At 39.3% G+C, this 24945-nt stretch overlaps 2 protein-coding genes across 3 annotated transcripts; one reads left to right on the top strand and one right to left on the bottom strand.

Annotated features, from left to right (window-relative positions):
* chek1 (checkpoint kinase 1) lies at positions 1–8640 on the top strand. 2 transcript variants are annotated; one of them, XM_041800697.1, is made up of 14 exons: positions 1–159; positions 386–451; positions 704–818; positions 962–1070; positions 3098–3162; positions 3253–3322; positions 3418–3606; positions 3896–4000; positions 4082–4165; positions 4245–4320; positions 4407–4575; positions 4792–4923; positions 6097–6198; positions 8225–8640. In XM_041800697.1, the coding sequence occupies exons 2-14, from the start codon at positions 387–389 to the stop codon at positions 8306–8308; spliced, it is 1365 nt and encodes a 454-aa protein (XP_041656631.1). In that variant the 5' UTR covers positions 1–159; position 386; the 3' UTR covers positions 8309–8640. The 2 variants fall into 2 exon arrangements, with proteins under 2 accessions (XP_041656631.1, XP_041656632.1); XM_041800698.1 differs by lacking the exon at positions 1–159 and adding an exon at positions 168–283.
* Positions 8641–11634: 2994 nt separating this feature from the next.
* On the bottom strand, positions 11635–24693 carry LOC121518521 (V-set and immunoglobulin domain-containing protein 10-like 2). The gene is made up of 12 exons (XM_041800871.1): positions 24681–24693; positions 23917–24267; positions 19996–20271; positions 19322–19597; positions 18345–18632; positions 18011–18268; positions 17628–17918; positions 15718–16071; positions 12544–12666; positions 12415–12439; positions 12182–12282; positions 11635–11753 (listed from the first exon to the last, which is right to left on the bottom strand). The coding sequence occupies exons 1-12, from the start codon at positions 24691–24693 to the stop codon at positions 11635–11637; spliced, it is 2475 nt and encodes an 824-aa protein (XP_041656805.1).
* Positions 24694–24945: the final 252 nt, after the last annotated feature.

Below are 24945 nucleotides of genomic sequence, written 5' to 3'. Positions count from 1 at the left end.
AGCGGATATGACGTCGACAGCGGAAGTTATCATCGGCAACACAACAACGCGCCAAATTTGTGACAAATTTGCTTCTGTCATCGGCTCAAGCAAACAAAAAGTTTGCCTAATCTTCCAGGAAACGTTTTTAAACGCTGTCGGCCGATAAAGGCTGTGCAGGTAAGATTGTTTTGGTCTACTAGTCGAAAAATTCTCGCTCTCGAACTTCCTTTTCTTTTACCTTTAGCTCAGTTTAAATGGCATCTAACAGCGATGTTGAATCTCTCAGTCCTACGAAGTGAAAGTATGTGCCTTGGGGGAAACCGAGATATACTTCAACAGCCGGGAAAATGTACGGCAGTGTTAAATGTTTTTTTTTTCTTGTTTTTGTGTATTTCTGTTTCAGCATGGCTGTGCCTTTTGTGCAAGACTGGGATCTTGTTCAAACACTGGGAGAGGGAGCCTACGGAGAGTATGAATGTTGTTTTATATTCATCATTTAAATCACATACAACCATTGTTCATAGCAGAGCACCTCTCGTTGTTTTGCTGTGCATAGTTCATGTGATGTTCTGCACTTTGATGGCATGAAGAATCACAGATCTACTGCTAGCTCTCTTATCTGCTTTGTCTATCTTTATCTCAGCCTCGGTTTTTCCATTAAATCTGTCTTTTGTGCTGCTGTGGCACTTTTTCTTTGTTTTTTGTTTTTTTTTAACTGCAGAGTGAGGCTGCTGGTTAACAGACAGACAGAGGAGGCGGTGGCAGTGAAAGTGATCGACACCTCTCAGGCCAAAGAGTGTGCTGAAAATGTCAAGAAGGAGGTTTGCATACACAAGGTAGGGCACCGTCCCTCCTTAGAGGTAGTACCTCCATAGTATGAATAGATGTGAATATACGAAAATGTACATAATGTTCAACTCTTCTAAATTCTGGCTTATTAATAATTTAAATAAATTGGGATTTTTGCCATTTTTTTTAGGTGCTAAACCACCCCAACATTGTACGTTTTTTTGGTCAACGGAAAGAAGGTACGACTGTGTACCTGTTTCTGGAGTACTGCACTGGAGGAGAGCTGTTTGACCGAATTGGTGAGAAATATGCGTTCTTATTTATTTAGTAAGGATTGTGCAGATTTATATTTAACAATGTGCATCACAATAAATATGCCAGAGCTTGCACAAAAGCTAAATTTTATTCATAACGATAAGGCATAAAGTGCATTAGGAAGGTATTCAGACCCCTTCACTTTCACAATTTTGTTATGTTGCAGCCCAATGCTGTAGTTGAAAAAAAGCATTTTTATTCTCACTGATGTATAAGTATTCAGACCCTTTGCAAAAACACTTGACATTTAGCTCTGGTGCGTTCCATTTCTCATGATCTTTGCTGAGATGTTTCTACACTTTGATTTGAGTTCATCTGTGGGAAGTTAAATTGATTGGACATGATTTGGAAAGGCACACACCCCTCTATAGGAGGCCTCACAGCTGACAATGCATATCAGAGTAAAAACCAAGCCATGAGGTCACAGGAACTGCCTGCAGAGTTCAGAGACAGAATTGTTGCAAGGCACAGATTTGGGAGAGGGTACAAAAAAACTCTAAAGGTTCCCAAGAGCACAGTGGCCTCCATGGCTCTCAAATGAAAGACATCCAGGACTCCTCCATGAGCTGGTGATCTGGCCGACCTGAGCAATCAGGGGAGAAGGGCCTTAGAAGAGGGAATCTTGCTGAAATGGAACCTTACAATTTTCTTGTATTAAACAATCATAATTACAATTTATAGTTAATGGCAATTAATCCCTTTTGTCTCTTTGAAATTTTGTAGGGATATTGGATTTTTGCAGATATTAAAAATTCATTTTAGCCAATATTGATACCACTTTTAAAATGTACTTCAGACCTTAAACTTTAGTTTTTAAAACACAAAGTTTGAGGTTTAAGGATGAACAAATTTCAGTCTTTAAAACACACTTTCAAGTGTAAGGAACAATGATAAATAAAGAAAATAATTTAACTTACATAGGCTGAATAGTTCACCCTGAAACTCCACTATTTTGCTTGTATGGAAAATGTTTACAGCTGCTATAGGAAGGTTTTTATAGCCAAATATCGTTTGTAAATCCATCCATCTGTCCATTTTCTATACCGCTTATCCCGTTAGGGGTCATGGGGGATCGTGGAGCTGTCATTGGGTGAGAGGCGACGTACACCCTGGACTGGTCGCCAGGGTAACTGACTACCTGTATGGATACAGACCTGCATTTAATTTGAAAAAAATATTGAACTACAAAAAACTAAAGATTATGACAAACTTAACCACAGACATAAGAAAGTTATTATGGATTGAGAAGGAGGATAAAGGAACATTAAAAGAGTAAATGTTACCACATTTTACTTGGAATCCTTTACAGAGTGAAAACGGTAAAGACTGGATGAAAAAATTAACGGAAATCCAGGCTGTCCATCATCTGCGGGAGCTTGGCAGGTGTTTGGCTGACTCTACTGTATGACAGGAAACTTGCAAACATCGAGAGAGTGATCACACATTACATCCAAAATTAAGTGTTGCATTGCACATTATCATAACCATATGCCTTTAAAGAAGCTACCGGGTTGCAGATTCATATTCTCTTGTTTCATATTCTACTTTTCAACCTCAACCACTCAGTTATCAAATAATCTCTCAGCACTTTGTGTAAGTTTTATTTTGTTGCCGTTTACTTGCTCTGGGGTAAATTTGTAGACCACTAATTTTACTACTATAATTTAACAAAGTGGCTGTGCTTTTACTTGAGTAATTTGTTCTTGTACCCTTTTAACCCCTGCACTTAACATTGAAAATCCTTCAGTTATGAGCTGAGGAAATGCATTAAAGAAAAGAATCTAATATAATGTAATTTTATAATTTATTCCTAACAGTGTTTGAAGGTTGCAGCTGATAAATCAGGATATGTAAATTTTAATCAAATTTATTTCATTAGCACTTCAAGAGGTTATAGAAATTGTAATAATTTAAAGTCAACTTAACTCTGTTGCATTTTTTAAACCGCCTTGTTTCCTTGTGTTTTGATGGTTGAATCGCTGTAGTTAAAGGACATGTGAATTAATTTCAGAGCCTGATGTGGGGATGGCAGAAAAAGATGCTCATCGATTTTTCCAGCAGCTTGTAGCCGCTGTGGTGAGTAAAGCCAATCTCTGTTTTTTGATGTTTCTAGATTCACTTGTTTTCTTCTTCTGCTATTTAAATTTGTGTCCCCTTTCTCTGTAGGAATACCTCCATGATAATGGCATTACCCACAGAGACATAAAACCAGAGAACATTCTGCTGGATGACAAAGGTGACAAAATGTGACGTGTGAGGAGGAGCTGGAGGGTTACCTTTTGATCCCACCCTTTCTCTAACCAGCCTCTGCTCTTGTCATTCACCTTTAAGATAACCTGAAGCTGACAGATTTTGGCCTGGCTACCATGTTTCGCTTCAAAGGCCGGGAGCGGCGGCTGAATCGACTCTGTGGGACGCTTCCTTATGTGGCTCCTGAGCTTCTCAGTCAAACAGAATACAGGGCTCAGCCTGCAGACATCTGGGCGTGTGGGATAGTGCTCACTGCTATGCTGGCTGGAGGTAAAGTCTGCTCACAGTCTGTGCTCCCACATTCATATTCACCACTGCGGTCCAATGCTTAAAGAACTATTCAGTTGCCATGGTAACAGAATTTTTATATGAAACTAGTTAAAATCAAACACTTTCAAAACCATGTCAATAAGAAAACCTCCTGGACACTCGAAACGGGTTAATTTAGTTAGTCTGTTTGTAAAAAAATTTTAAATGTCAGATAATATATCGACAAAAATCTCATTTTGTGCAGCCCTATTAAAAATCAAAATGCTGTTTTTCCAACCCTCCTCCTCAGAGTTACCATGGGATCAACCCACTGAGAGCTGTCAGGAGTATTCAGACTGGCTTCAGAAGAAAACGTACCTACCTCCTTGGAAGAAAATACAACCAATGCCTCTTTGTGAGTCTTTTTTTCTATAAAAACCCAAACACAAAATTTAGTCTCAAAAATATCTGATTTTTATTAATTTTTTCTGTCCAGGTTTGTTGTCAAAGTTGCTGCTGCCCTGTCCGGATTCACGCATCACCATGGCAGACATTAAAAATGATCGCTGGTTTACTCAAGGCAACTCTCTAAATCAGTAAACAGTTGGCTCAACTTGTGCTTTATTGCTCTTAAACTGATGTTTTCTGTGTGTCAACAGGTGTGAAGCAACCTCCGCTGGGCTCGGGGAACAAACATCTACGATCAGACGGAGGATTCATATCTCGATCCAGCAGGTCAGAAGTTTGTCTTTGTTATTTCAGCACGAAATTATTTTTATGTTCTTGCCTGGTATCTGAAAACCACACTCCTCCCTCCGTAGTGACGACAGGATGCAGTTTTCCAGCTCTCAGCCTGATTTTGCAGCAGGTGGCTGGGAGGCCATGTTGTTAATCAGTCAAGCTGAAGGTCAGGTTAGCTTCTCTCAGCCGACCAAGCCGGAGCACATGTTACTGGGCAGTCAGCTGCTGGGCACTCCTGGAGCCAGTCAGGTACATCACTTAGAGCTGTTTTGGTTTTTTTTTGGTTTTGTTTTTTTTGGCAAGTTTATCTGACAAAAATGTGAATTTTCACTAACCAGCCAAGATTTTTCTTCCATTTTGTCTACTTTATCGTCAAAACAGAAACAAATATTTAAGCCATTCAACCTTGAAACTCTTCCATAACGCATTCATTTTCTCCTAATTTTTTCTTTCTCCTTAATGTAGTCGCCCTGGCAGAGATTAGTGCGCAGAATGACGCGTTTCTTCACCAACGTGAATGCTGACACTTCCTTAGCTGACCTGAAAGATGCCTGTGAGAGCCTGGCTTTGGGCTACAAACTCACCTGCGGCAAACAGGTATGTCTGTTGTAAAATATACAGGGTCAAAAGTATGAATATAAATGCAATTGTTGTTTAACCCCTAGTGCTCTCAGCCCGGATCTGTGCTGCAGGCACACCTTTTTAAATTGCTTGGTAACTTTTGAACCATAGGTGGTAGGCACTAACTTGTCTTTTTTCCCTCTGAAAGCTCTCTGTTGCCCTTTATGTGTTCCTAGCTCTTACAGAGCGTTTTCTATTGAGTCTGGAATTTGGCTGACTTCTGAGGTCTTTAAAGCTCAAATCCACACCCGTAACTCCAATATTGGACGTCTTTTTGTCTATTTATAATCCATTTTTTGATCGCTCCTGTAGTTAATCAGTTAGCCCGCTGCCGTATTATCTCCTTGTATCCCAGAATGCATTGCAACTGAGCTGTGACAACCAATAGGAAGCTATTCCATCATCACGTCATGCTTTGCTGAACAGGGCATGTGCACAGACTTAGAAAATTAAGAAGAGAGTCTGAAAGAGTCATAATAGAGAGAAATAAACACAGGGAGGCTGTAATTTGTCTCTCAGTGTCACTGCACTCGAAATAATGACTCAAATTCCTAAATGCGCAAGGACTCTTTTTTTGTAAAAATGTGAATATTTAGAGGAATTTGTGTCACAGAATGCTTATTTTTTAATTATTTTGTCCCAAAGAGATGGGAGAACATGTTTGTGCAAAAATACCTTGAGTCATTAATGTTTACTGTGATAATACATAAAGTCTTTGAGTTTTAATATCTGATTTGTTTTTTCTTCTGTCTTTATAGCCCTATAACTTTTTAAAATTCAACTAACTTTGCTTCACATATTCTGAAAGCCCAGGTTGTCCTGAAGAAAAGGATGTTTAGAGCTTGACTCTGCACCACAGGGTTGATGTTTTACAAGCTTTTTAAGACTAAAAGTCCAGACAAAAGTTTTAAAATAGCCGACAGCGCTAAGGATTAATCAATAGAATTGACAATAAATGTGGTTAAACAAAACAAATGTTGATTTTTAAATTAATCTGAAGACAAAGCTGTGTGAAACCATAGCTTTACTCTCCTGTCCAACCAGTTTGGAAGATCTGTTCTTTGCTCGCTGTTACTTTGAGTGCTGTCAATAAACTCAAAGTTTCACTGTGCACATTAATGGTTTTAATGAATTTTTGCCTTTTTTAAGGTGACGGTGAGCACGTTGGACAAACGCAACAACAAGCTCATCTTCAAAGTCCACTTGCTGGAGTTGAATCAGAGAGTACTGCTGGACTTCAGACTGTCTAAGGTGAGTTTCAGTTTTACATTAAAGAGCATTTACTGAAGCTCTGACAGCTTAGTGGTTATTTTCACACATCCCATCTACAGAGGCAAACCTTCCTTTCATATCTCAGATAGAGCCTGTGTCTTTAGAGGATTTAAATGGAAACAACTGATAACTCCAACTAATATCAAAGGGAAGTCACAGGCATTGATCAGTCCAGTTTAGGTGATATCCAGTCAACCTGTCATCATATTAGGTTAATTTGTATTTTCCTCATAACCCTGTGTGAAAATGCAAGTTTGTTTGCAAACCTCAAGGGTTTAAATTGAGAATGTTTTCAGCCTGTTTCAGCACATCGTGTGGAGGGAGATGAATTGATAACATTTCGTCCCTGATTGCTGCTCTGGACTTTCTGAACCATTGACTCTATTAAAGATGTATTACACAAATCCACATCATCCTTTTACACAAAAGTGAGGCCAAAATACTCTCCTTGATGGATGCTGACAAATTGTGGTGGTGGTGTCACTTGGAGCTAGAGTCAGTAAAGGTCAGTAAGGATCGCCTGTTGCCATCTTGTGTGGGTATGAAGCAGACACTCAAGGATATGTAAAGGTTTGATGACTCTTGTGTTTGGTTTTGTTATGTTTCCTCTCATTGTTACACCTCCACGCTGTTAATCCAGGGCACACAGCACAGCTGGAGCAGGATTTGTTGTCAGAGCTTTCAATCCTGTCATTTAACCCTGTTAAACCCAAGTTTGGGGGTTGGTTTTATATTTTTTTTCCCAATACTGGTGCTAAATTGATACTTTTAAAACAGTGTCAATGCCAAAATGATGCCTGAATTCATAATTTTAGGAGGGAAAAATGATAATGGTCAATGGCACCAATAAACTCATATGATTGGACAGGGAACTTAAAACTTCAAATTGAGCACAGTTTAAAATCTTAGACCTAGAAAAAAAATACTGCATTAGTCAGTCAGTAGGGAGATGATCAAATGTTTGGCTTCTCTCTTGGGGAGCTGTCCTATTGTCCATCTTTTTATACAGTCTTTGTACTTGGTGTTCAGTGTTACTCCTAAAGATACCAACATGCCTGCTGTACATCATGAGTTAGCCTCCTTTTAAAATAAATGATAAATGATGTAGGCCTGGGCGATATGGCCTAAAAATCATATCACGTATTGGTGAGATTTTGCAGCTAGTTTACAGTAGGTTTTCTGACCTCATAGGACATCGCAGTCTTAATCTTTGACTCACTGTGGACTTAGAAAAGAAAGTTAAAAGTTAAATTAGACCTTTGAACGGTTGTTTAAGCCGTTGTAAGATGAAGAGTTGCAGCGCTGGGCTCTCGACAAACTGAGACGAGCCAAAGCAGCACTTAGCTTGTGTTAAAGCCCAGGCAGGCTGACAGAGACGACACCGACTTTGTTGCGGTACAGCCATCAAACTTTGAGAGGAAAGAACACATGTTTTTGCCTACTAACCATGCTTAGTTTCAATGGCAGGAGCGGGTGACATTTGGTTAGTTACCTAGCTACACATAATACTAGAGCTAAACGTGCTATTGACTGGACTCAGCCTGAGCTGTCTGTCACAAATCAATTGCTCTGCCAGCTGTGGGAGCGGATATGCCTCGCACGTGCATCACAGTACAACGTAGGCATTTAAACCGGTGATGACGGTGTTGCAGAAATCCATGCCGTGGCAAACATTTTACCAGTGACAGCATTAATACTGGTTTACCACCCACCTCTAAAATGATGCAGTAAATACAGTTCCAGATCTTGCCATTGTGTCAAAACATTTTAAATTTTCTATTTTAATTCATCTGGAACACTTAGAACTTTATATTCCTCAGAGTATAAACAACACTAAAGTAGATTTTACAGTGAAGTAGACCAAAATAAAACTAATCTAGGTAAACTAGAGAAAACAAAACAGAAACTGGACCTGTTAAGCAAATAAGTCAAATTCCCAGTAATGTTGGCTCATTGTATGATGTTTTTTTCTTTACTGACATGCTGAGATGTTTTTGTCTTCCAGGGTGATGGCCTGGAGTTCAAGCGTCTCTTTGTGAAAATTAAACAAAAGCTTGGAGACATCATCAGCACTCAGAAAATCACTTGAACATCCTGGACTAAAACAGAAACACTGCCACAGACATTGAATAAGGAACCTGTAAATATTTAGTTGTTCTAATGATGTTTTAAATGTACTCTGCTGTTATCTTTAAATGTTTCTTTTTTGTCATTTTAGACCTGTGAGAATGAATTTAAGGGTCACATGTCAGGAGGGCAGACAGGGTTTTCATGGGGTTGGAAATCAGGTTTTAGTTTCCTGTAAGTATGAGATGAAGTTTAGATGTCAGTGTTCATGTTCTGGCTCTGATTATGTTTGACAGCCCAAATTTTGAGTAAATAAATTGTTAAAAAGACAAACAATGAGAGTTAAATGTGTGTATTAGCAGCTGTGGTGCATAAGGGTTGTGATTTTTCATAAACTAATATGGAATTTCAGATTTACTGACCTGAGGAGGTTCTCATGATAATCATGGATATTTTAAAATCACTTATTAAAAGAAGGACTCATTTTTAAATGTAGTTATGAGAATTTAGGACATCCACAAACTAAAGAGAGATATGTTAAGGCTCTTACTGGGTTCTACACCTGCTTTAACCCTTGGAATTCTGGGTAAAATTAGTCAAAAAACCCTATCCAGGAATACCTAAATCAAACTGAATGCTGCGTTTGAACCATTTAGATTGCAAGCACAAACAAGGAGTCTTTAGAAAGGTAACAAGTCACTTCCCAAAGTGTCAGACTCACTGTAGCTGCTACTGATATTAAAGAACAACAAAATGGGTTTTCCTGTGTGAAACAGAGGCCTGTAGATGACTGCGGCTGTGAAGTGTTGGCTGGAAAACTCAACTGGGCAAAAGCATGAAGCCTTGGCTAGTGAATCACGTTCAAACATGAAAACAATATAAAAAAAAATCTGTATTTTACACCTGATTTTTTTTAAGGAAAAGATCAAGTGTTTTCAAACTGGAGACCAAAATTTTTCTACAAAGCATTGCTAATAATTTCCCGTAGATAAAGACATCATTACAACAAATACGGTGGACTACTGAGAACAACAGCAAGTTTAAAATGATACAACAGTCCATGGATTTGGTTCTGTTTTTGGACAAAATATTTGACTGGATTTAGATTGTGGGGACTCTTTCTGATGCAGCAGGACTGTTTTTGAGGGAATATGATCAGGAGAGGGGAAAAAAAATCTTTTTTTGGGGGGTTATCATACATAAGGTCATGTCCCATATCCTTTAACAAAACCCAGCTGTCCTTTGTTTGTGGTGAAACATCACTTTCAGGAATTCTTCAGCTTTGAATCACTAATAATAAGGATTAGTGTCTCAGTACTCTGGAAAACACCACCTTCTAACCTCCTTCTAACATCTTCACGTCAGTCGTGATAATTGGTTGAGTACTTGGTGTAGTCCGTCATGTCTGTCAGTCAAGTCTTGCCAAAGAGTTTTGGCCTTGCGATCGCCTATTCCAGCAGTGACCACTGTAACGTGCAAACAGATAGAGTAGTCTGACCTCAGCATTAGGCGTATCAACAGGAAAATATGCTGCACAGTTTTAAACCATGAAAATAATTGAGTGCACACAGAAACTTTCATGAGTGACATTTCTCAGAGACCATTGTGTAAGTTGCCTATATGGACATTTGTACAAGTCTATTTTGTATTAACAGGACAAAGGACACAGTCGGTGATAAAGTGATGAACTGTTTATAGGTATGAGTGTAATTTTATAAAAAGCAGACACAAACTTCTTTACAAAAGTACAGGACTACAGTCAATAGTTCAAACCCTGTGGGAGTCCTGCTTTCAACAATAGTTTCCCTTTTTTTTAAGAAACCCCCAAACCATTCACAGAGCAGTGTCATCACAGTAGTTCATGTATCTTCAAAGTCTGTTCTTCACGTAAGTGGTTCTCAACTGGTAGGTCAGGACTCAAAGCTGTTATCTGTTAGTCACGAATGTGTGCCTGAAATAAAAAAGTTCTTACATCCACATGCATTTATTTTATAATATGCTTTTCATAAGTGAATTTTGGTTGTTTTTTGAGATCTTGACTTATGTTATTTTGGGATAACAGTGGTGTTTTTCTGCATAATGATATGTTTCATTCTTAGGATCTCAAGAAATTAACCAAAAATTACATATTTTCCAAGGATATGTTTGTTTCATAGGCCATAGGGTGATATGGCATAACATTTATATAACTTTTTTTTCCTTTTACTGTATCAGTATTATATAAGGGTATTACAAAATTAAAAGAGATAACGTTTTTTTGTTGTTTTTTTTTGTTTTTTTTCAGATGTTATGACCCCCTTCTCCCCCAAAACAAACAGATGTGATGGCATACTTATCTCATGTTGGTGCATATGATCACAGAAAATGGCTTTCTAAGTTTCTGTGTTCACTTCTCTATAACTGCACCTGTAGTTTTCAGTTTTATTTCTCTCCTGCTAAGGTGTGTCAAGCTGCTTCAGGCTACCACATTTCCTCATGTGGGTGTTCACAATAAACACACTCGAGGAAACTACTTTTACTATGGAAAACATAATTAAAATAGCATGTTTATCATTAATTTAGCTTAGTGTTAGCAGAGGTACTTGTGAGAGTTTACAGCTGCCTCTCTGACCACTTCTTTGAATCATCAAGCAAGTCATGAGCTAAAAGTCACCTTTAAACAGTTGTTTAAGCCATTCTATGATTCATCACCAAGTCAGCACCCGTGTTAAAACAGGCTCACAGAGATGATCTGCAACAGACTCACTTGCAGACATCAAACTTGGACAAGAAAGAAACATTTCACATTTAGTGTGCTGCATGTTAATTATAACAGCACAAGAGGGTGATGTTCTGCTGGTCCTGATTTTAGGCCAGATTTGCTTTCCCTGATGATCGTTGGGGTGTATCCTGAGGCTCGTCCCAAATAATTATTTGTCTGAATAATCCTAAAGTGTGTGATGTCAAAAAGATTATTTTACTGCTCCAAATTGCAACATAGCTTCCCAGACCTTGAATCATTAATATCAATCACATTTGATATTTACTGTTTGCTATTTACTGATCAGTTGCAATCTGCAGCAATTTCAACAAATACATTTGAGTGGTTGAAATTTTAAGTAAATTGGTTATTCCTTATTAAAGAGGTGGTGATGGGTTGTGAGGCTAGACCAGTTGAGAACTACTGCTTTAAGTGACTGACTTGTCAGAGCTTGCACAGAACATATAGTATGAATGTTTGTTTTTATTTGTGGTAGAGATTAGATCTACTGTCAGCCAAAGGCTGCTATAGTTGTAATGACCGTGCTATCTGTCTACAAAACATTACTCAAGGCTAAATCAAAACTAAAAAAAGACTGTGATCCATGACTATGAGCCGGTAGCCTGGACTGTGATGGTGACGTTTACAGGCTCATTGTCATCTCCAGGAGGCGGGGCTTGTGCAGTGGTGAGGGGTGAAGATGCCCGTGGTAAAGCCATGCTTGGACCTGAAACGGAAAAACAATGAGGTTCATTATCAAAGAAACAAAACCTTTGAGTTATTAAAATTCAGGCACTGTCATATTTCAGTGTAAGTTTTCCACTCTAGCTGCATTAAAAAAGTTCAGTCATGCTACCAAAGCTTCTTTACCAAAGCAGTTTTCTCATTACATGCATGTAGAAACTGGCATGATATGAATATCATCAGCTTGCCATCTTGCTTGGGGTGAATTTCCACCCTGTGTGTTTAAACATTAGCTCACTTAGGTCACATTCACCATGCAGTTTAAAGTCATGCCACTGTGACTTTTCATCTCCACTGTGAATGGTGCAGTGGCGTAATGGGGATGAAAAGATACCCTCTCTGTGCTGTCTTCAGAGGTTGTAACTCAGGGTTACGGTTTGCATGAAAATGTATTTGATTTGTTTTTCTTGCCTGGACTGGATGATGCACCAATCTCCTCTGTTCCCCCCTCTGTCCCGGCCACCACTTCATCCTCTGGGAAGTTGATATTTTCCCTCGACTGACTGTGCTGCCTAGGCACAACAAAAAAAAAAAAAATGCAGGTTTGATGCTTTTCTGTACACAGATCATACTGTTAATACTTCACAACTGTCCAACTTTTGCATCCATGATATTCCAAATATAAGTATGATGCAGATACTCACAAACCGAACAGCAAGTCATGTAGTCCTAGAAGTCAAAACATGAGGTATTAAGGCAGTGCTCAGAGGCAATATCAACGACAAATGATGACTGAAGTCATTAGGATATCTGTGTTGGTCTATGGGACTTACGGGGATTGTTGTTGCGGTTGCGGATTATGAAGATGAGAAGCAGCACTGTGAGGAAAGCTGCCACAAGCATCCCACCTAAAGCTGCTCCAATCACAGCAGGGAGCACGTTGGAGCTGGGTTCCGCTGAAACACATCACAGTTACATATAGCAAAATAGTACAGCTCAGACAAAACACAGACAGTTGCCGCACTTGACAAATGCCTCATATCATTTTCATCAGGTCTCATGTATGTCTATAGTGGTTCTCAACCTTTGGCTGCATTGAAGGAGCAAAATGTATTATTCTGAAAAAGCCAGACCAAATAATGAGTATTATTCCAACTTAAGAAAAGCTGGGTCTCAATAGACTATATACAATAGATTCTAAAAGCCAATTTCTTTTTTAATTCAGAAGGACTAAAACTCCCCCTTACTTAGTTGTTTGGTTTGTCAAGGCTTCTTCATGTCAGCTTCAACCCTGAGCTTATGGTGGCTAGCATTATCAAACTATAGCTTCATATTGATTACAGTTATTAGCATACTAATATGGATCGCTCTTTTATTTCAGTTTTAAATCATAGGTGATGCATGGCTTTGAGTATTTAACATTATCATGTAATTCTTAATGCTTGTCATTGTTATTATAACTCTACAGCAGTTACAGAGGAAAAAGCTATTGGTCAAGCTAAAATACTGATGCCTCTAGCTGCAAAAGCAAATAATATTTTTAGCATAAAGTCTGCCTCTTTATCCACTTGAAGCATGATACTGTAGGGAAGGTGTCGAACAACTAACTGTCCTTTATGACATTTATGCTGCAACATTTCTCGATGAGTAAATTTGAACTTAAAAAAAGCGGACAGGATTTTGTTTAACTACTCCAAATATAACTCCAAAAAATAGCTACAGATAAGAAGTATTGCTTCGCCAGTTCAATAATGTGGTGTCACATTTTGTAATTTGTATTTGTTAATTTTGTATGGATTTTGCTAATGAATCAGCTTAAATGTAGATTTAGGCCTAGCAAATGTGAAATTACATTCCCAAAAGCGGACGGAGCAGCACCTCCCCCGTTGAGCTGGCCGGGTATGAACTGCAGAGACTAGCAGAGGGCTATCAACTACAGCCAAATGAGTCAGCTTTCTTTGTCTTTCCAGATTTGTAAGAAAGTTAGTCACTTAAAATTCTTATATTGTGGTTCAAAAGTAACACCAGTGCATATTTTCATGTGTGCTGAAACATTTGTCTGTCTTCACTGTTGTAGAGTATTTAAGAGTATTTTAAAAAGCATTAGGAATGCTAGCGTGCTAAGTACAATGTCGCATCGTTAGCGTCAAGATTGCAAACATTTAGGCTAGCTCAGTTTAGTCTTCTTTTAGATTTGAGTTGGTTAAAACTGTTCCTGTGTAAACATGGAATAAAGAGGTTAAGTGTTCAGTTATGTGGTTTGTGTAAGTTAAATTTTAATTTCTAATCTTGTAGCTCTGTCAGTTAATTGTGTTTTTCTCTCATGAGTGCAACTGTGTGTTAGCAATAGCTAATCTGGGAAATTTTTCAAAGATCAGTTTATGGTGACATAGTAAAAGGAAAACGTGTGTATTAAATCAAGCTATGTGATGAATATGCAATTATGAATAATAATTGACATGTTTTGTGGAAAATTAAATATTTGTTTAAAGTCTGACTGAATTGATAGGAAGGTTAACAAGTAGCCTACAGCCAAGTCAGTGTGCTTAAACTGCTAGCAGGTTTCATCCCAATACCTGTTACACCCGCAAAAAATGTTCATAGTCTTATTGTTCGCAAGATAGTCCGGTTAAGACTGCAGCTCTCAGTCATCCCCTTTTGCAGACCACTACTGTAAGACGCCACCTCTGTCAGAACTGAAATACACACTAAAGTTTTCAAAATAAAATCAGATTCAACTTCTTTTTAGGGTTCAGGTAAGAGTTAGGAAGTTAAAAAGTCAAAAGTGTGACCAGCAAAAACTGATTACAAAATGTTTATGAAAGCAGAGTAAACAGTCTGCTTACAGACTAATGCTAAGACAGCTAAGGTAGCTACCGCTGAAACTAATAAAGTTTTGTGAGCTACATAAGATATGTAGATAATGTAGCTGCATAGCTACTGAAGCTATGTTAGCAAAGCTACTATTAGCCACAATAGCCTTAAAGCTATGTTAGCTTTAGCTATGTAGATATGCAACCTTCATAGCTAAATTATGTAGCTAAAGCTAATGAGGTTAAAGTTCATGTTGCTAAAGCTAGCATAGCTATATTGGTCTACATAGTAATGCAAATTATGTAGCTTGTGTAGCTATGTTAGGTTTAGCTAAAGCTAGTGTAGCTAAACAAGCCACTGTTAGTGAAACTTTTTCCAAAACAGGTCTATACATAATTTAATCCCAGATCAGACCTCTGAGATATTTTTTCTGTTTTATTTATTAAATGTTGCTTGTCTGTAATGTTTGAAATATAGTTATTTTATAAATGCCAGACTTCATTTATGAATAAAGTTGAACTTGGAAAAAAAACATCCTAAACTAGAATTACATTTCACTGGCAAATTATGTCATTTCTGTTCTGACAGAGGCTGTGCCTCACTGTAATGGTCTGCCAGAAGTGGCGCCTGAGAGCTGCAGTCTGCAGCCAGACTTTCTGATTTAAAGCAAACCCTTCTGAAGTGTTGACGTATGGATATCGAAATGCATTGACAGCTCATAGGTTGAAAACCACCAGCCTTCAGGCCTAACCAGTAACACAAGCTCTAAAAAAAATAACCTGGTTTGGTAACAGCATTTACATCCTAACATTGTACAATCAAAGACAATTAAAAAGAAGAAGCAAAAAGCACTAGTATGAATAAAGATATAGAGCAGGGAAGGTAAAGAGGAAGTGAGTGGAAGGTGTGAAGCTGTGATGTGTGTGTAATTGTGTGTTTTTGTGTATCTTTCACCTAAGTGGATAACAAAAAAAAAGAAACAAAAATGTTAGAATGTCAGTAAAACAGCAATCACAGCAAGAGCAACATCATGTATAAATATCCACCTAACTCACCTGTCAACTTTTTATTTGCATTGCTATTCATTTTGCCTGTGTTTATACAATTTTGTATGATCTATTTGTTAAGAAAAAAACTCTAGCCTCTGTCTTTGTTTAGTCACATGGCCCTCACTTGGATTGACCTTACTGTACCTGGAGACTTTGCTGAAGAAGGGTGGCCAATGGTGCGGTGGTTCATAGGTGTGACACGGAACTGGTAAGTCTCGGTTGGTGTCAGCTTTCCCACTGTGTGAGTCCTGAGTTCTGGGTCTTGGATGAAGTTTCGATACCAGACCGGTGGGCCAATCTTGTCCTTTGTCTCTGCATTTGTGTCATTGTTGCTGCCTCTCCTTCCTGGTCGCTCTGACATCCATTGGTGCTCCAGGATGAAACCTGTCCAGCCTTTTTCTTCTTCACTCTCTACCTTCCACTCCAGCTCCACCTCTGTGCGCTGTAGGCTGTTGTATGCCACTTTTACCAGGGTCACGTTGGGTGGCATTGGGTGTCCTGATGAGGGGAACAAACACAGCCAAATAGAAACACTGTATGTTCATCAGTGAGACTGTTGACCTGCAAAGTTTAAGACAACAATTAGATAGCTAAACTTGAAATTTGACTATGAAATTCATTTTCTACAGGATGAATAGAATTTACTTTGTTGAAACAATTTAAGATGAAGACCTTGGTTTTCTACTGTTTTATCGCTAAATATCTGAAAGCTACAGAGCTTACAGAGCTAGGTACATTTACCACATTGAGAGAGGTAAGCATTGTGCAATTCTAATAACATGTTAGTATTGTCACTAGCCCTTCACTGACAATGCTACACATATATGTCTTTGTACTCCTTCTGAAACTGCAGCTGTGAAGATTTGGAGTCACAGTGTGTGATTTTACATTGGTTCCACCCTGCCAGTTCTGAAATTTACAATTACCCTGGTCCTGATGATGCTCCATAGGCACAGTATGTAGTTTGCAAAGAGGTGCCCTAAGCCCCCAAGTTTGGTGAAGAAGCCATTGGAGTTTTTGGATTGAAAGCTACAGAAATTCAGTCACAGAAAAATAAAGGTTGACTTTAGAACTGTAATTACCAAAAAACAAATTAACGAAAATGTGTGTGTGGGTGCCCACTAAAGCAAAATACTCAAGTCTACGGAGGATAATCTGCGGTTATTCCATTTTCCACAGCAAAACCCTGCATCAACCACATGTGCATCAAAGATGCAAACTCATTATTCTCACTGAATTAGAGGGGAACTTATAAATAATGCAATATTGGCAGCTAGTTTATAGCTAAAAGCAAACATGTAAATGATTGAATAGATTGAAAGCTGTCATGTTTGTGTCCAGCCTTTTACCATTTAATTAACTGGAGTTAACTGATTAAAAGGCCTTTCAATATGCTTTACCTTTGTCAATTTTTGCAGCTGGTTTTTGTTTTTGTCATTAATCTTAAAGAAATGCTAGGGGGAAAAAAGACAGAGGCGGTAGGCCACAAGCAAGGCGTCTTCCGTCCCTATTTTAGATGTATAATTAACAACCTATTAATTGTTAATAAAAAAGGTATCTAAATTATTAACTGTGACACACTCACACTCTAGGTCCATTTGTCCCGTACTATGCTGAAGCAAGCTTGTCTCGCCTCCGCGGTCTCTCACTAGCCTACACTTACATTGTTCCAAGCCCAACTATGTCTGAACACAGGTATATCATCATGTTGTAATATGAAATGCAGTTTAGTCAGCACAATGGAGATATGCACCTATTATACTCTTACTGTTGTTTACAGTGATGGTCAGGAATAGTGGTTATATCAATTATGAGTCACATCTATGCTGCCCACCTGTGCCTGGCACCTGTGCGCATGAAAAAAGCAATCGTACAGTGCCAAAGCACACCTCTTCCATCCATACCAGGGCTAAGGAAGTGAGCCATGCCCAAACATGGTATAGAGCAAACTGGACTGAGTGTGTTTGGGCACTGGTGCATATTGTGTGTGCTCCATTAAATAATCACAAAAAGCGAGTGAAGTCAAACTGAAAAATAGACCAACAGTTCCTTACGTTTGACCACTAAAGTGACATTGACTTCAGTCCCTCCCACTGCGTTGGAAGTGGAGCATCTGTATTCACCGCTGTCTTCTCTCTCATGTGTGTCTTTCACAGTCAGATTTGCCCATGCAGATGTGCGCTGCAGCTTGTACTTGGAAGTATCTTGGACGTTTACACCCTGATTGTTAAACCAGGCGATTTCACTGGCTGGGAGGTAGTTGGCCCTGAGGTTACAGGTGAGCTGGACGTCACTCCCCTCATACACAGAGACCACCCTACGCTGCGTCAGCAGTATGGGAGCCTCTACAGGTGACAATAGACAAATATGATAAATAAAGCAATAATAATTGCTGTTTATGGTGGTTTTATTTGCATGTTGGAGATTGTTAACTGACCCAGTGTGAGTCTGCAGGTCTTAGTTTGGGCCAGAAGTGGATGCCTTGCATGGCAGGTGTAGGGTAGACCTCCTTGAGCAGTGCCATAACGAAGGATCAAGATGTTTGAGTTTTCTTCCCCACCTTTTCCCTGTCCCCCCGGGCCTTCCCACCACACTAAGGCTTTTGGAGTGCCCCCATCCCAGGAGCAGGACAGTAGCAGGTACTTTCTGTTGTTGGTCACATAAGCAAAGCACACCGGCTCTGCTGGGGGAATATCTGATGGAGAAGAGGTTTAAGTGAGTTGAGAAGTTTAAATGCCTGCATAGAATATGTTGAAGTTAATGATTCTTACATGAGCGTGTGCTGCACCCAAGTGGTTGTTTCAGTGCTATATGGGAGCCAATGCATGAGAACAAACTGTTGTTAGAGGACAAGTCTTTTGATCGCAGCAAGATGGCAGTGTTGGTCAGTGGATTTGTTTGCTGCTCCGTGTCAGTCTCATTTTGTGCCAGTCGCTGTAAATCTCCGGTCCAGCTGAGGGAGGGGGAAGGAAATCCACCAGGCCAAGAGCAGAGCAGTCTCAGAGCGGTGTGATTCAGAGCTGGCTCCACAGAACAAGATGGGGAGCCATCCGGTGGGTCTGTGGGGATAAGATACAGTGTAACAAAGAAGGGATGTGTAAAAGGGGGTTTATATGGGGTCATCAGGGCAAGAGGAAGGACTTTGGGATTACTCCTGCTACCAAAGCTTTAAAAACTTACTAAAAATCAATAACTTAAAAACAAACAGGAAATCAGAATGACAAGTGTCCAGCCTTCAAGCCAACCAACACTTGTCATGGCTGTGAAATCACAGCGAGGTACCTTCCACAGCGTCCAATCAACTTCCAAGATGGGCGGAGCTGGAGAATAGGTCTGCAGCACATCCACCACCCTCTGCTGTGAGTGTGTTGGTGTGTGAGTGTGTGAGAGGTGTATCAGAAGCTTAGGGATCTGTCGTTTAGAGGTTAAGGAGGAGGCAAAGTTCAGAGGTGGCTGGTTGAAAGGTGCGAGAATTTAAGGAGGTTTCAGTGTAACTGAAAATAGGACAGGTTAAATAAAGGTGCAGTGAGTTTTATTTTAGTAGAAGATTAAGTGTAAATAAAGATGAAAATTCAGAGGTGATTAAGATCCTGGATTTCTCTTAGTCTTGTACTTTAAATGTCAAACCTGAATTGAGGTCTTTGCCATTTGTAGCGCCAAGACAGAGGAACACAGTTTGAGACTGATTAAAGAGATTTACTGAGGAGGAGGGCATGGGCCTAGGTGAGAGATCAGAGTTCACACTCACAGTAGACAGTCAGGCTGATGGTTTTTTTGGAGCGGGTGTTGAGGTAGGTGTTCTGCGCCAAGCAGGCGTAGTCGCCGGTGTGCATGCGGAAGATCCTGGTGATGGTGTAATGTGACCCAGCGTAGACCTGGGAGTTATTGTGGAACCAGACGTACTGACTGGCCGGGTTAGACTGGGCTTGACACAGTAAAGAGACTGTCCCTCTCTCCACAGCTGAATATCCCCGCTCTGTTATCGTGTACGGAGACACGTCTATCTGAGGGATGTCTGGGCCAACTAAGGATAAGAGGGAAAGATGAGCAAAAAGTTCCTTAAAAGCCATCAGTTCTCCCCGAGTGAACACATAACTGTTGTTAATAATGATACAGTCAGTATAGGATTAAACATTTCAGTTCTTTGATACTTCTTCAAAACTACGTGTTTTAACCCTCTGGTATCACTTTCTTCCAATAAGGCCATTGACGACTAAATTGTCTCTTCCCAAAACAATCATAAGATCAGTGTATACTTTGCAAAAATCAGACAGTGTGCGTGATTTTCAAGTGATACGATTTCAAAACTGCTATTGATATTATTTGATTTTTACTACAAATATCAAAGTTTGTCTGAAAAAGTTTTAACATCCTACAACATTTAAATGTCACAAAACCAATGTCCAAGGCCAAAGGACTCACAGATGGTTTCCAGCAGTAATCTGTTGGAGCCCTTGCTGTTGACAGCGTTGCTTGCCACACAGCGGTAGAAGCCCGTGTGGTTACGGTTGACATTTGTCACGTTGATAATGTTGGTGTCACTGTATGCAAAGGTTGTGATGTTGCCACCACGAGGTTCATGTTGCCACATATACTGGACTGGTCCTGTCCCGTTTTCCAGGTTGCAGCGCATCCATATAGTAGATCCCTCCACTGGAGAGACATCACTCACCAGGAGGAAAGGCTTTGTGACTGGAACTGTATGGAGCAAATAAATGACAAAAAGGCATGTTTTTTCTGCCCCTCAAACAAAGAAGAAACATCTATGTAGCTGACAGATCACACTACCTTTTTATCTTTAGCAAGAGCAGATGTCAACAACCAAAGCTGATGAAAAATAGCCAACTTAAACATTAGTTAAAAATTCATAGCATACAATTTTGTTAATGTGAGAACTCCCCAAAATGTATACTGGATTTGCATGAATGTTTAATATGAATTGGGAGAGCACTGGTCAGTCTAATCCACCCCACAATGTTGGCAGCTCAGACTATCCAATAGAGGAGCTCATTTAGCCAGCAAGCAGCATACATACAAAAGTAACCACTCCAAATTTTGTTAAATAACACTCAAAATGTGCTAGCTTATTACTAGTTTTGCCAGCAAATCTCAGACTTAAAATACTTTAATGTTAAAGTCATGTGATTTTGAAATGACAGGCTTTTAAGAATTGTGGAATGACAAACTAGCTTATGCAGGATGTAGTTGATGTGGTATGTTTATCTTCTGCAGTTTTCATTTTTCCTATCTACCCACTAAACTCCAAGCTTGCTACTCAACTATAGTTTGTTTTTACAGAAGCCCTGAGCATACTTCATCTATATTTTTTGTTTTATTTATCTTCCATTGTGAAAAACAAGTAAATAAAAATAACACTTGTGTATCCTGTGATAGCTAATTGTGGTAGCTAATTTCTCGAGATATCAAGAAAACAAAGGAAATTTACTAGTAAAGAAATTTATGGACATACGCCGACCTTGGGCCCTGCATAGGAATGAGTACGGTTAAATCCATACATCAAATTAGCTGGTGCAAGATTAACAAGTTGGTTAACTAATTACCAAGATTTTATTTATAAATGCAGACCTGAAATCTTGGTCAAATACTTTTCCAAAAAACTGAAATGAAGCCTCCCATCACCAGTAGCTGCTGTAGCTTCAGTTAATGCCGCTGCCTTCCAGCCAGAGCTTTCTCTGGCACTTCACCAGACTTAAACATGAGAATATTAGCCATTAGCATGTTGTAGGAACGGTACGCTATGGCAGTTTTTTTAACTAAAAAAATTTTAAATAAAGTTATTTGTAAGATGAGCAAAGGCTGGTGGTGCTAGCTGTTAATGTTAGTCACGCTCTACAGATTTGGCAAATGTAAAGCTTATGGCAACCAGCTTCAGCACTCAACAGTCAGTCAAGTTAGTCATACCTCTTTTGTGCCTAATTATGCAGAAGTCTTAGCCTTACTTTAATCAAAATGGATGAATTGTTTTTATTTCCAGTAAAGACATTGGTTATTCACATCAGACTCATTTTAGTACTAGGATGTGAACATGTTTATTTCTGCTCTGAAATCTAACATTTTAATATGGGACCTAACAGGAATTGCATCGTTTTGGAGTCAGCCTCCAGTGGACAGCCGAGGAACTGCAACTTTTTGCACATAGTCATTGGCTTCATGCATCACCTGGGGATTGCTGCTCGGTCTTTATACATTTAGGGCCAGATCTACTAAAGGTTTGAGTGCATAAAAATGTGTGCAAACTCATTGCACATGCAAAAAAATGTTCAAACTGATTTACTAACAGTGGGCACTAAGGGTTGCGTCTTTCAAAGGTGCAAAATAGTGCATCTGCATCCAGTTAGCACATTTGCCGCAATGAATATGCAATATGGGGCATTTACACGTAATTGTGTGTGTGCTGGGAGGAGAAAATGTAAATATATTATTTTAGCACACGCAAAGCAATTTATCAAACCTGAAAGCAATTTAGCTCATAGAAACTGCGTCTATATTTAACACGTCTCAAAGGGAGGTGCAAATGGTTTGTATGCGTAATTGCGCATACATGGCTGTGGTTATTGTGGCAAGAAGGAGACATGAAACGATGAAAGAAGACGCAGAAAACGCATTTTTCACCCTTGCGTGAACATTTTTGTAATGAATGAGGAAACAGTCATTAAAACATATCGCCTATGCAGCCTTGCCATTTTGGAGCTGTTGGAGGAACTCAGAGAGGATTTTGAGCCAGTCACGAAAAGGACTCATGCAATACCTTGTGACAGTGTCACCAAAAAAGTAAATTAAAACGAGTTTATTTGAACTTATGGTAATGAATGAAATTTTGGGAAACGGCAGGTTTTCTTTGTACAGTAAAAAAGAAAATATTCCCTGTATATTTAATGGTATGATATGTGGGTACCTGCTGTCATTCTGGTATGTTGATGTCATTTTTGGGTATTGATATGTGGTAAAAATAATGTATAAAATAAGACAAGATAATATAAGGAGGATGTATCGTGGTGGAAGAGGCGGAGAAGGAGAGAACCGGGAAAAGGAACAGGCGGACCTAGGAAATTAGGGCCTGAAAATTAAAAAAAAATAAATAAATAAAAAGAAACAAGCTGAACACATTGAAAACAAGACTGAAAAGTAAAAGTAAGTGGCAGTTACGACAGAAGACAGTAAATAGTGTACCGGTTGGATTCTCTGCGCAGAGGCTGCAGCGTGCATCAGGGGGCAGGAAAAGGATTACTTCCCTGGTGGATTACGCTGTGGACCTTGGTGAGATTGTCTCTTTTTTGTTACTTTTTATCTGGTGTACCAGTACTTAGCGATCGATCGCATCTTTTTGTTTTTTGGGGTTTTTGCTGTGTGGGTTTATTGTGCTTTTCCTTTATTTCCTTGTGGATTATAGACTATATTGAGTTTGCGTGCATCACTGATTATAAAAGACTTAAAAGACACTGAAAAGTGCTTGGAGAGGGACAAGTTTGCTTTTTTTGTTAGATTGGGACTTTAAGTTTATTTTAAATTTATAAAGACTGTGATCAAGTCATTATTTTTGTTGTGACCTACTTTTGATTGAACTTTATGCACAACGTGTGCATTCATTCTGGTGGTGGTGTAAATTAAATATGAAACGCTTTGACTTTATTACGGTCTCTGAAGTGCTTTATTGATTGCGTTCATTTAGAATTGTTGTTCATTGCATTTTGATATATTCTTTACTTTAAAAGACTTTCTATTTTCCTTAAATTTCCCCCTTGTATGTATTTAACACTAGCTTGAGAAAAGTTAAGTGTTACAACCTGAAATGACAAAACTCGCGCCAGATGGCTGGGTTTATTAGGTTTCCACACACTCAGGACTCCTTGAATGAGACCAGGGCTTCTTTGCTGTAGCTCATGTAAATGTTTATTGGCTTCATCCACCAAACACCTCTCCAAACACCTAGGGTCGAATTTCATTTTCCGTGTTTGGCTCTCCAAACTCGCCATGCTGCAAACCATGAAACACGCAAAACCCTCGTTTAAAAAGGCGTGTCTCCAACACTTTTACACCTCTTGTCATTTACGCAATCACTAAATCACCCGCAAACCGTGGTTCAACCCCAAACGCAAAATTCTAGATTGCGCACGCAAATTAATACACACAAATTGGGATCTTAGTAGCTCTGGCCCTTACTGTATTTTGGGATGTGGTTTTCCCTCTAACATAGATTCACAGGAGTGGTTTTGAGGGTTCCAGACAGGAATTGAGTTCCCTATCCCCTGCCACCAACACCCATACTGCTAGCTTCGCCCCTGCCTGAAGAAAGTAAGTGTCTCAGAGTACAGACGGTCTTACTTTGGACATTGAGATGCACGTAGTAGTAGTAGACTTTGGGCTCTCGCGTGATGTCGTAGAAGGCTTGGCAGGTGAACAGACCATGAGCCGCCACAAGCAGGTTCTCGATGCTAACAGCCGCGCTGTTGGAGATGAGGCTGACCTTTCCAAGTGTTTCAGCCAGCTTCTGGATCCTGGTTCCTTTACCTAAATTATACACCACAGCCTTTATAGCTTCAGTGCCCGGCTTAGTGAAGCTCCATATGTACATGTCAGGTAAGGTGGCACCACACTCCAGGATCACAGCGTTGCCCACCACCCCATCCACGCTGGTGTCCTGGTACACCACCTCCCAGTTGTGATTGATCTTCACTGCAAGAGAGAAGAGGGGGAGGGCACACGGATATGCATGCAAAGGAATGGAGTGGAGGAAAATGAGACAGTGGTGTAGTTTGCCCTGACAGGGTTCAGTTACAGGATGGATTACATGGTGAGTTTCGGGCACACAGTGATAGTTTAATAGGGGATTCAAAACCAGATAACGGGATAATTCAAATGGTTTCCAGTCAAATTTTTCATCAACATGTGCTTATTTCTTTTGTTTTTTATTTTGTGATGATCTTACAGACTTTATACTGTGGTTATCAGTAAACATGAGTGCCCAAGTAAAATCCAAAGAATGACAACAGTTAACTACAGTAAACTTTTGTACATTCAACTTCTGTGTTTGCATTATATGAGAAAAATATTTCAAACAGAAATATCTTTAGCCCTGTGGTTCTCACTGATCTCGACCATCCTTAATAAGAACCACAGGGTTAGGGTGAGGACATGTATACATACATCCCATTTTACTGTAATTCACATAATCGCATGCAAATTTGGTGGCTTTGTACAGATTTCCAGAAATTAAGAGTATCGTGGGAAAACTGTTTTTTTATATATATATATAAAGATATCTTATATATCTTATGATATATAAGATATTGAGAAAATGTACTTGCATTCATAATACATTTATGTATGCATTGTTCAAATGATAGCACCACT

The sequence above is a fragment of the Cheilinus undulatus genome, linkage group 12 (assembly GCF_018320785.1).
Source record: "Cheilinus undulatus linkage group 12, ASM1832078v1, whole genome shotgun sequence".
NCBI classification, from domain to species: Eukaryota; Metazoa; Chordata; class Actinopteri; order Labriformes; family Labridae; genus Cheilinus; species Cheilinus undulatus.
Note: the sequence above shows the minus strand (reverse complement) of the source record. Positions and strands in the feature narration are given on the sequence as shown.

What these genes read in the sequence shown, in the direction of transcription:
- chek1 (XM_041800697.1), top strand. Translation starts at nt 387, where the DNA reads ATGGCTGTGCCTTTTGTGCAAGACTGGGATCTTGTTCAAACACTGGGA. An exon ending in AGAGCTGTTTGACCGAATTG is followed by an intron (nt 1,071 to 3,097) that starts GTGAGAAATATG and finishes AATTAATTTCAG; the next exon opens with AGCCTGATGTGGGGATGGCA. An exon ending in AACTCACCTGCGGCAAACAG is followed by an intron (nt 4,924 to 6,096) that starts GTATGTCTGTTG and finishes GCCTTTTTTAAG; the next exon opens with GTGACGGTGAGCACGTTGGA.
- LOC121518521 (XM_041800871.1), bottom strand. An exon ending in TTCTTCAGCAAAGTCTCCAG is followed by an intron (nt 12,667 to 15,717) that starts GTACAGTAAGGT and finishes GATGTGTTTCAG; the next exon opens with CGGAACCCAGCTCCAACGTG. An exon ending in TGGTGCATCATCCAGTCCAG is followed by an intron (nt 11,754 to 12,181) that starts GCAAGAAAAACA and finishes TTTCCGTTTCAG; the next exon opens with GTCCAAGCATGGCTTTACCA.